Source organism: Saccoglossus kowalevskii, chromosome 3 (assembly GCF_978046115.1).
Source record: "Saccoglossus kowalevskii chromosome 3, keSacKowa6.1, whole genome shotgun sequence".
Classification (NCBI taxonomy): Eukaryota; Metazoa; Hemichordata; class Enteropneusta; family Harrimaniidae; genus Saccoglossus; species Saccoglossus kowalevskii.
In genome coordinates, this window is record NC_140643.1 from 26,459,607 (window position 1) to 26,472,167 (window position 12,561).

General features: G+C 35.9%; 1 protein-coding gene across 1 annotated transcript; it reads left to right on the forward strand.

Annotated features, from left to right (window-relative positions):
• Positions 1-123: 123 nt before the first annotated feature.
• On the forward strand, positions 124-12,262 carry LOC100377657 (transmembrane protein 209-like). Its single transcript, XM_002730766.3, has 13 exons — positions 124-319; positions 4,659-4,831; positions 4,936-5,132; positions 5,464-5,729; positions 6,991-7,114; positions 7,318-7,637; positions 8,455-8,551; positions 8,757-8,882; positions 9,038-9,135; positions 9,484-9,598; positions 10,487-10,584; positions 10,845-10,918; positions 11,858-12,262. The coding sequence occupies exons 2-13, from the start codon at positions 4,677-4,679 to the stop codon at positions 11,910-11,912; spliced, it is 1,725 nt and encodes a 574-aa protein (XP_002730812.1). The 5' UTR covers positions 124-319; positions 4,659-4,676; the 3' UTR covers positions 11,913-12,262.
• The last annotated feature ends 299 nt before the right edge of the window (positions 12,263-12,561 follow it).

The following is a 12,561-nucleotide window of genomic DNA, read 5'->3' on the forward strand; positions in this document are numbered from 1 at the left end:
TATCCAACACCAATTTTTTGGAGAGTAGATTTATCGACCTCATGAATTGAACGTCCGATTCGCGATTTTTTTAAAACCATCCAGCGTGTTGGAAAGCACTGTCTACAACTACTACAATGCGTCATCTGCTTTTCCCAAAAATGTGTCATGCTTGACGTTTTGCGTTTGCTGACATTTTCCATAGGATTCTTCTGTCTACTGTGGGCGTTCAATCTTTTTCTCATTGTTCACGTTTGGGACGAGATTTACATAATCACCAGAGTTTTTGACTATATAGGAAGAAATCGAGTCGAGGTCGTGCTTGAATAATTGATGCTCCGTAAGTTTGTATTGTCATTTTGGACTTTTGGTTTTACTGTGTCAGCTAGGTAGGCCTGAGCAGTGAAGTGTTTTTTTTTCACCTGCCTGACCAGAGTAATCTTGTGTTAATACCTCAACCACTGAGATTGAGATGATCCCGTAGAATAAAATGATGAACACATCTGAAAAATATTATTGTTGGGTAAATCCATTGTGATTATTGTAATTTTCGAATATACTATAAAATGACTAATTTTCACTGAGTTTAAATTTCGCTGATTTACCATTTCAGGCATATTCAGTGGGTTTTAAATTCACGGTTTCATCACTTAGATAATGTGTTCTATACTAAGTTTTATATATTCCCTGGGTTTAAATTTAGCGCATTTTGCAGTCAGCGAAATAAGCAAAATTAAAATCCAGTGAATAATTAATCTTTTTACAGTATATTATATCTAGCGTGATCTAGGTATACTACACCAAGGATCTTTATATCTAGATGGAATGGGGGGGGGTCTCAGTTTTGACCACAGTTGCATTAATTTATTCAGTACCTATTAATTATAATTTTGCCTGAAAAATCAGTGGTGTTAACTTAGTTTTACCGTGGATGTGTTCCCCATTCATGTAAATTAATTTAATGTATAGTGCAATGAATAATTTCACCCATTCCCAAAGGCGATACCAGCATTCCCCAGTCTTGGGGGGGGGGGGGGAAATGTTTTCATTTCAGCAATTAATTTTTAGCTTCACATTGAGAACTATAACGTGACAGATAACGACTGAATAGCGAGCATAGTGAAATCATGCGTAAGCATACAACATTGTTTATCTACATGAATAGTGGATATCAAGATGTATTATACTTTCATACCGGTAATATGAGGTTATTAGAAGGATACCTCAAAGTATGCACGAAGACAGTAGAGCGGAAGTATCTACTGATGCGCAGCGGAGATCCATGCTTCGGCGTACAGTCTGAGTGCATACTTTGAGGTATCCTCATAATAACCTAACCTTATTATTATTATACATCTTTTCCTTCCAAGAATACATCATGGGAATGCCGAAATCCAACAAGTTGCGAACAGAATTAGCGAACTTCATTGTGTGGAGTCTGGTTAAACCCTGGTGGCAGTCATGTTTGTTTTTACTATTCCTAGAGGGCGCTTACGCGCATAATCATTCCATATTTGGAATTCGCATTTTCTTATATGGTAGGATGAAAATACACCGTAAAATACCGCAAAATTACGACTTGCTGTAACTTATGGTGTTACAGTGAAAGATGTATAATAATAATAATTATATTAACACAAAGCAACCCCTAGAAAAGATGAAAATTTTAGTTACAGTTACAGTTGAATTAAGGTAGAGATGCAGTTTATTTGTGAATTTCAATCAAAAATAGTTTTTTTCGTTTTTTATATAGATTTTTATCTAAAGAACATTCTGTGAAAATTAGACCAATGAATTCTTATTGGAACACCGTTAAAATTGCTGTTTATTTTCTGGTTAAAAATAAAAAACACTCACACGTGGCAATGTTTATGTCCAATTGCCTAATTTGCATGAGTAACCAAATAACAGGACCTTTGATTGACAATATGCAAATCGAGATTGTACGGGTCATAGTTCATTCAATTCACGCATCATTCAGGAATGATTGAAATGTCCGAAAATGACGCCAAAATACACCTTAAAAGTCCTATTTTTTTTCTAAATCCCATCCCGAATTTACGGCAGAATCTGGTCCCTCAAATAAGGGACACGTGAGCTTTGATTCTAATCGCATATATTGCACTGGGTCGGGGAGATACAAACTTTCGTGTATCTTTTGTCTAATGGGTACCTGTACTTCGATCATTCGCAAGTTTTGCTAGGTAGTGCGAGACAGCTTTGTTTGCAACCGGACGAACTCAGTTTAATTCAATGAAGCAAGCAACTGACAATGCTAAAATAAATTGCAGAGGTACGCTAAAATTAATTGAAAACAAGCAAATAATTTCAATGAAAAATAAATCACAGAGAGGTAACTTGATACATTAACAACTCTTTTGACGCGCTGACCGCTTCTCCGCGTCTGATGTTTTGTTTTCCTTGTCATAATACTTACTGATTGATGATTTTGTTTTGATTTTTGAGTTTTTTAGCCTGCAACTCGGCCACGACCTTTGCTTTTTCCGTGAAAAATGGGGAAGTTTACGTCAATTTGACGGAGATTCCATTTTTTTAAAACTAACACACTGTTTAGCACTCTGATTTTTTTCATTTGCTGATTTCTATTCGGAAAAATTCAACCGCTCGAAAATGCACCTTAATTTTGCACTTTTAAAACATGTCAGATTTCCAACACTAATTATTTAATCCAACACAAATTATTTAAAACCGGTCGAAATTTTTGAACTTTTACGTTGCAGGCGACCGTCGCCGGTAGTACAACAGCATGTTTTGTACGTACGTCCGTGCGCTGATTGTCTGCGACTGTCTTAGAAAATCCCTGAATAAGGCGTTACCAAAATCGTAAAAAAATAAAAAAATGCCTTCTTAAAAAACGAACAGAATTCAAATATTTCTTTTAACAAATATGTTGCAGTGGGAAAAATGGGATTGGAAACGCTGAACAAAACTTCTGTGCCTCGCGTTTCGATTCTAGGATTACGCGATTTGTCATTATTGTGCGTTCGCTTCCTGGAGTTGGTTCTCAATACTACATAACAATTATCGAGGATAAATAATTTAATATCCCACTTTGTACTCTTCACGGTAAACCATAGGCTCTGAAATACTCGTAGATTTTTTATTGAAAATACATCGAAGAGAAGCCATGATGTTTTGATCGTGATAAAAGGTCACCTTCCTAGGACCGCCTCCTGTTTAATAATTCATGAGATGACGTCATATTTACTGGGCATTGACACGTGTTTTTACCGACCCCATCAAAACACTGGTATGAATGACGTGTTTCTGATTTATATATTCAAGAGCAGTTGTTCTGGTCCAACAATTTTACATAAAATGTCTATGTCTATACGTTAACTTTCAATTTCAATAGTCTAGAAAGTATGACAAAGTATGACAAAGCAGTAATTCCCGGTTTAACGCGCAAATATGCAAATTAGCCTTTTTCTCGTCTTCTATTTTTGGTGAATTCTTGGGTTTTAAATTAAAATAGCTGATAGACGCTTTGGCCATTTGCCTCGAAAATTTCACACATTATTGACAAGGTGTTCCCCCTTCAAAATGCGTCCAGACAGTTTATTACGGCGAGTGGAACAAAAATAACAAGTCCGCAATTAACATGGATATATAAATTATGCAAAAATGGAAAAGAGTGAACTTTGAGGTCATGCTGTGCGACTTTGAAAGCCGTTAGAGAGATGAGTGGACGCATTTGAATTAGTAGTATACCAAAGTATCCAGTGATGTAATTTTACCCACAAACGGACTTGAAGTTTTTAAGCTAATTTTTTTTAAACCACTTTTGTCCAAAAAAGCATATTTTTGACCCAAAATCAAAAACGCATTCTGGATATTTAAAATAAAGACAAGTTTTACAAAGTTTGTATAATAAGCTTTCAGAAAATATATAACATGTTGGATATATAATACCATCTTCATTGTCTAATTACTCAATTAAAAAGCAAGCCGAATAAACTGCATCTCTACCTTAACTTGAAAAAAATAAAAAAAGTAGAGGGCGAGTTTCATTCAAATTTATTCTACACAAACAGTGGAACTTAAATTGAAATTCAGCGACTGCGTCTTTGACCAAACATGTATGATGTAACACTGCGTATTCACTTGGGTGTTGTGTAGCTGTGAGACATTTTAATAAATAGTATGATCTAATTAATGAATTGATTATAAACATAGACCTTAGGGCAGATCATTGATACAAGGTGCTATGTACCAGTAGCCAATGTACATACAACAGCAACAGTGTAGGTGGGAGGTGTACCGGTAGTTGATTTGAGCTTTATAAACTGAAAATTGAAACCTGATGGTATTCTCTTGTTAAATTACCTTCAGTGACATGACTACATGTACTTTGTAAGCTACATTAATAGTATTTGGTTTATCACAGTTTTGACTGGATTAATTGATTGTCTAATTCTGGACACTTTTCTGGTATTCTAGTGTATATTCAGACCACTAAACCATGTACCTCCTGCTGTTAAACAAAGCATATCAGATGTTGATCGCATGATTTGGTGCTGCGCTGTCTGCCAGTTTTAGTTACAAATGCATTACATGATGCGTACTATTATTAGTTGACATTTCCCCTGCTGTGTTTTGGCGATAACTATGAGTTTACATTTACATATACATGTACTTCTTTTTGGCATACTTTTTAGGTGCTATAATACAAAAATATGATGAGAACAGGGAGTCCTATGCGGCTTGGCCATGCAGAAAGTCCAGTTGTTGAGAAGACCTTGGATAGAAGATTTTCCACTAAGAATGCAAGACTAGCTCTGTCTTGGGGTATTGTCAATTTCTTGGTTGCAGCAATTTGCTATATTGAGTTGTAAGTGTTTTTTAATGGTTATGTTTTATCCTAGATTTTAGAGTTGTTTGTTTTTAACTGTACATTACCCTGTACTTAACCTTGTCCTAATCCATTCTCTCTAGAACGTTTGGTTCGATTGCCAGATTTTTCGAGATAGATCATCCAGCTATTTGGTATATAGAATTGTTCTTGGCAACTTTGTTTACTTTAAATGCTGTAGTGGACTTTGCTAGATATCTTGGACCTACCACAGGACTCACTCAACAACCAATAGCACTATCCCCTCAACAGAGAAGATTACTTGGTGTTGGTCCCAATGGTGAGAGCTATTTTATGTATGCAATATTGTATATCCAAGAAAATTGAAATCATCAGTCTATGCACTGAGGTTGTATAAAAACTGCTGCTCATCCCTGTCACTGAACTTCTTACACTATTAGCTACAAAAACTGTCAAGTTCTTCTAACATTTGTGTTATGTGATTTGGTAGTGTGAATTATGTTGCAGATCTAGTGAAACTGTCGTTTATTTATTTATTTATTCATTTAAATTATAATCAACTTTGTCATTCAAACTTTAAGATTAGTTTACAAGTATTTAAAACATTCAGTGATTTGAAGTTACAAGTTTCTAAATGTTTGTTATTTCAGCTGTGGGATTCAGGACAAGTCCATCATCATCACATCCATGTACACCACCATCAACTAGTAAAGTAACATCATTACCAAGTTCTATGACAGTGACTACAACCAGTCCCATGGCATCTCCAGCTTACTCATCATTGTACAGTACGCCTAGTGTATCTTTTCTCAACCCATCAGGCTATTCTGGTTCTTATCCAAGTACACCGTACCTCACACATTCAGCATCTTATTCCACTACACCACAACATTCCTCATTCACTTCAGTATCAAGGGTGAGTTGTATTCTGGCTTTGATAACATTTTTGTTCTGTGCTTTTTTAAAAGTTGATTGCCATTTATGAACCCCCTATATCAACGACTCTTACACGAAAAGACCACACACACTCCCTGATCAGTATGTTTCACTAGATAGAGCTGCTTTTACTTTTCATTAAAATCTACTTGCTATTATTTATTCAGATTGACTAATTATTAGTCCCCGTTCGGACGCAGTCCGAAAACGGGGACTTATGTTTTGCCCTGTGTGCGTCCGTCCGTCCGTGATCACCTGTATCTCGAACATGCATGGACCGATTAAGTTCAAACTTCACTCATACATCACACATTATATGGGACATATGCACATGCATTTTTTTCATGATCTCATTAACGATAGCCAAATGGCGGCCGCTTTAAGGCCGAAAATGCATTGAAATCGCACATTTTCACCATTCCGGACCCGGATCTCAGTTATGCATGGACGGATTTCATTCAAATTTGGTACATACATTAAACATAATAGGACCTTGATGCACGTCATTTTTTTTTTCGGATCAAGTTCGAAATAGCCGACTGGCGGCCATTTTGTTTTAAAGAATTCAGTTCTGGATCCGTATCCGAGACATGTCTGGATTGATCAAGTTCAAACTTCACACACACAAGGTACATCATGTCACAAATACGTATGTGCATTTGTTTCATGATCTCATTAACGATAGCCAAATGGGGGCCGCTTTAAGGCCAAAAATGCATTGAAATCGCACATTTTCACCATTCCGGACCCGTATCTCAGTTATGCATGGACGGATTTTGTTCAAATTTGGTACATACATTAAACATAATAGGACCTTGATGCACGTCTTTTTTTTTCGGATCAAGTTCGAAATGGCCGACTGGCGGCCATTTTGTTAAAGAATTCAGTTCTGGATCCGTATCCAAGACATGTCTGGATTGATCAAGTTCAAACTTCACACACACATGGTACATCATGTCACAAATAGATATGTGCATTTGTTTCATGATCTGCTTAACAATAGCGGAATGATGGCCATTTTAAGGCCGAAAATGCATCAAAATCACGTATTTTCACAATTCCAGAACCGGATCTCAGTCATGCATGGATGGATTTTGTTCAGATTTAGCACAATGTGTTGTACATATGCAGGTGCATTTCGGTCATGATCTGCTTTGAATGTATATGTCACTGACTCAAATATGAACGGAACGGGGACGTGTCATTGACAATGACTTGTTTAATTTATTCTTGCCTCGCAGCCCACAAGTGGCAGCCCTCGTACATCTTCCACTGGTATCAATTTTTCACCTTTATTTCGAGACAGTCCAAGTACTTCATCACTAAGACCAAGACACCAGTCTTCTCCTGGTGTCAGCTCACCTGGTAAGTATCACTTTATTACTAGTTGTTGACCTACCAAGAGAATCACATTAACTATAAGAATCTATAATAAAAAGGTTTCAAACAGACAAAATGACCAACAATGACTGCATTTAGAAACCTATTCAGATGAACATTTTGTAGTTGCATTTTAGTTAGTTCTGTTTAAAATAACTTGTTTTGGACTACCATGTTTTATTTTACAGACGAGAGAATCACAGACATGACGTCTCTCAACTCCTACCTAAAGAACTATGATGAGAAAGAACAGTGGAACCACTTAGCAAGTGGCGATACCTCTCCAGGTAGCAGCCCATCATATTGGAGTTATAACAGATCAGCTTCTGACTACACTCCAGTCTTGAGAAAGTACCAGTATCAAATTGCAAGCCGCTCACCTAAGTCACAGTCTTCCAGGAATGACGATGATCCTGATTACCCAGCTACCTTTGCAGCAAATGAATCCTGGGCAAAGTTGGGAGTTGTTAGGGATGCGGTAGAAGAATGGATTGAAAATCTACGAAAGGTATATTTTTTATCTGTATTTTTGTTTGTATACATGTAGTTTTTGTATCAAAGAAAGCAGTTACGGATCTGTATAACTGACATGTATTGACTGATCAAGTTTAAGCGTTACACGTGTATCATATTGGACATATGTACGTGCATTTATTTCATGATGTGTATCAATATGCCTGAATTGACAATAAAGGCCAAAACCTGAATCTCAGTTATGTTCAATCCTGGTACATACGTAATGAGACAATGATGCACTTTATTTTTCGTATTGGGTTCCAAATGGTTGACTGGTGGCCATTTTGTTTCAATGAATACAGTTCATCGGAGCCATATCTTGTATATGCCTGGAACAAGCGAGTTTAATCTTCACACATACATTTCACACACCGGGTCATTAATGTACATTGGTACCTTGCATTTATAACACAAATTCAGACTATGTCATTGACAATGACATGTTTTTTATATACCATCCATATCGAACATTGTACAAGGATGTTGATTGACATAAAAAATAATCATTAATCTTTGTCTTTGTTGAATATGAAAGTTTGCTCAGCGAGCACGAGGTGAGGGATGGGATGGGATGAACAAATAAATGGCATCTCTCAGGTTATTCAGATTAATGTCTCAGTTGGCCAGGCCTTCGTATTTTCCATAGCCTGTGTGTCAGTTAGCTGTTTTGCAATTTAGGTAGCAAATTTGATTTCCCATCTTGGAAATCTGCAGTTCTATGTGCATGTGCCACACCGGTAATGTGATCTAAACCCCAACTACTGTACATAGAGCATGCACACTTGTTATTATACTGTTTTTTTTTTTAGTGGATTGCTCAGACAGTGCTGAAAAACCTGATGAAAGAAATTGAAGAAATCAATACTAAGCTACGACAAATGGGTTCTGCTGAATTACAGATTGGCGGTATAACATATAATAATTTATCCATACAAATAACATCAATCATTTCATATGACATTATACTGATTATAATTTATACTTTCTGTATTAATGCACCTGTTGTCATACTCTGGACTCTATACCCTGTTAATTGACTTAATTTCACTGACAATTGTGTATAGTATACATGTACATGTATGGATTAAATACTTGTGTCTTTGATATGCAGAAGTCGGCATCACATCATTACGTCAGATATCGCAAAGCAAGTGTCACTTAATACCATCGTTGCCAAAAGTGTTATCATACTTAGATGTCAGTGCAAATCAAGAATACTTAATACAGAGACTTGCAGGCAAGTATTGAAGTCAAATTCTGCTCCAGTTTACTTTAATGAGTGGCTGCATAGCTAGCCAATTGTGCCTCATGTAATCGCATGTGATTTTACTACACCACACCCATGAAGATCTGTTGGTTAGAATATAGTTTTACTCTTATGTGTTTTTGTAGAATTATCTCAGGGAGGTTGTATGAGTGATTTTCGATGGAATGGAGGTGGTGATTACCGTGGTAGAAAATGGGATCATGATCTACCAACAGATTGTGTGGTAAGTGTATGCACAAGAGCTATTGAAAGGTGCTCCCTCTGTGTGGGTGAACAAATTTAAAATGAAATAATGGTCATATAATGCATTGTTAGCTATAACAGTGGAAAATAACTTGTGAGCCCCAATCTTTTTAAAATATCAGTCATATTTGACGAGAGCCCTCTCGTGACCAAGTAGTAGATGAGTGTTGACTGTAGAGGGTGTCTTCAACTAGCGAGGTCATGTCTGTTTTTTAGCAAGTCAAAAACATTGTTTGCATTATTTTCTGCGTTAAAGCTTTTCGGTTACTGCTGCCGTTGGCATTACACATTCATGTTGGATCTGATGTGTGTATTGCTATTTATTTAGATTCTACAGCATCTACTATGTACTTATCTGGATTCACAGTTACCTCCACATCCAAAGTACCCAGATGGTAAAACCTTTACTAACCAGTATTTTATGAAGACTCCAGATAAACCAGGTTTGTTTTTACTCTAAAAGTGACGTGTAATTGCGTAGTAAATTCAGTATCACATCAAAGTATTCTACAAATAATATGAGGTTATTACGAGAATACCTCAAAGTATGTACGAAGACCGTACAGCTGGAGTATTAACCAATGCGCAGTGGAGGTCAATGCGTGGCGTACTGTCTGAGTGCATACTCTGAGTGTATTCTCCTAATAACCTTATTATTATACATCTTTTCCTTCCAAGGATACACCATAGGAATGCCAAAATCCAAAATGTTTAGAACAGAATCAGTGAACTTCTTTGTGTGGAGTCCGGTCAAACCCCTAGTGGCAGCAATGTTTGTTTTTAATATTAGAGGATGTTTATGTGCGTAATTATTCCATATTTGGAATTGCATTTCCTTGCATGGTAGGATGAAAATATCCTGCAAAATTACGCCACGCTGTAACTTGCGGTGTTATGATGACAGATGTATAATAATGTAAACTAAGCATGGCCCAGCTGCATTTGTACTAACATATAGTTAATCAAATCACATTTTTTTGCAATTTTATTCTGAAATTCAAGTATTACCCTTTAAGAAATCTAATAAAATTTAATAACAGTTAAAATTAAATGGTGTAAATTCACGGAGAATGACCACATCAGTTGAAGGACAAGCTCTTTACCATTGTGTTACCCACATTACATTGCTGACCATCATTTGTGTATGCAGAAAGCATTCCCAAAAAATATGAACATGGGAGTCACAAACTGGACTCTATAAATGATACTAGATAATTCAAAAACAGGTTCACATAGTGCTGACCACTAGTAAGATATTATCTATCTAACCTTGGAAATATTAATATGAAAGGAAAGTTTTAATAGTGGCACTGTATTTTTTATATCCTTAGATTTAAAGAAAAAAGACAACATTTTGATTTTTCAGTCCAAAATCAACCCACCCCATTACAAAGTCATTATAGGTGATGATACTTGGGATGTACCTAAGGTATGTAAACCATTCTCAACATTCTGCTGTGTCGTTCTGATTTACAACTTTCAAAGTCAACTTTCGTATTGACCTGTGGACTACTCTATAGAGATCGTTACTTGGTATGTAAAACATGGATGGACCTCTGTTAGATTTGTTCATTTCATGATGATATCTTCAATTATTTCTGGCGAATATTTTTGTCAACTTTGTATATTGACCTGTGGACCACTCTGGTCATCGACTTAACTTGTGATTTATATTTTTTCTCTTCACAGGGTCGTAGCAACATGTTTCAAGCTATTCTACTTTTCTTCCATCATATTAAAACAAAAGAACATGGAATGTTAGGGTAAGTTGCTAATTCTAGGCCCAATGTTGATAATTGAAAGTTGCCATTTTGAATATTCTGTTCCTGAGCTCCAGTCCAAATAGACCAATTTCCAGTCCAATTTCTCAAGATCCCATGTTATGCATGAAATGGAATGTAAAAACATGACAAATAAAGGTCATAGTATCGCAGTGGAGTCTGAATATTGCATGAAAATTCACAAACGCAGAAGTTTTCTTGTTTGATATTTGTCAATTTTGATGTAGGTATCCCAATGCCATGTCCCCCTCCGAAAGATCGTTATTTTAAGACTGAACTATAAAAAAAAAAATTAAACGTTAAAATCAAATTGAATACCTCAAAGTATGCACAAAAACAGAACAACGGAAGTATCGACCGACTGTGTACTGTCTGAGTGCATACTTAGATATATCCTTGTAATAACCTTATTATTATACATCTTTTCCTTCCAAGGATACATCATGGGGAATACCAAAATCAAAAGTGTTTAGAACAGAATCAGCGAACTTCTTTGTATGGAGTCCGGTCAAATCCTGGTGGCAGCAATGTTTGTTTTTATTATTAAAGGACGCTTACGCGCGCAATCATTCCATATTTGGAATTCGCATTGCCTAATATGGTAGGATGAAAATACCCCGTAAAATACCGCAAAATTACGAGCCACTGTAACTTATGGCGTTACGGTAACAGATGTATAATACTGAAAAATGACTATTTTTCACTGGGTTTAAATTTCACTGATTTACCATTTCAGGCATATTTAGTGATTTTTAAATTCACAGTTTTATCATTTAAATGACTATCTATGCTCAATTTTCCAGTCAGCGAAATAAGCAAAATTAAAACCCAGTGAATTTTTAACCCTTTTACAGTATTATAAGTTGTTTCACCCAGAAAATATATATTTGTGTGTAATTGATTTTTATGTTTTATTTTCAGGCGAGTAAATCTGTCCTCATCTGGGGTTAATATATTATGGATACTTGATAGTTAACTGTTACTTCATGAAATATGCTCTGAAATATACTTTCCGCGTAATATTTGAAAGAAAAGCAGTATCCTAGCTACATGTATGAGGAGGCGGCGGTTGTCATCACAAAGTTACATGCATGTGATTTGTCACTTCATATTTCCCCCCTAATTTCAGCTCCGAAGTTGATAATGGAATTTGATAATACATGTACCGGTAATACAAATAAGTTTCTGTGAAAGAGAGGTTACATGAATTTTTTCTCTCTGACCAGTGTTCACTCTGATCAGTCATTGACTGCAAAGATTCATATTTAGTCAACGCAGCTTTGTAACCAATATTCTTTATTATCAATAAAACACAAAATAAAAATATTTTGGAATATTTTTTCCATCGTAGTCATGTGTCAATCCTCCCGAAAAATCTGATGTACATATTTCAGCACCCTGTGGGCTTTTGCTATTACCAAAACTTTACATAAAATAATTAAAATGTTATATATATTCAAAATTGCTGATTTTGTTTTAATTAATGCTGTTCCAGAGCAATCTCTCTGAATATGGACAAGTACTCGTTTGACGATCAGGTACAAAGGTTAAACAATCATCATAATCATATTCCAAGACTATATCTTAAATTCGATAGCTAACGGGGACTGTGCCGCACATGTCTG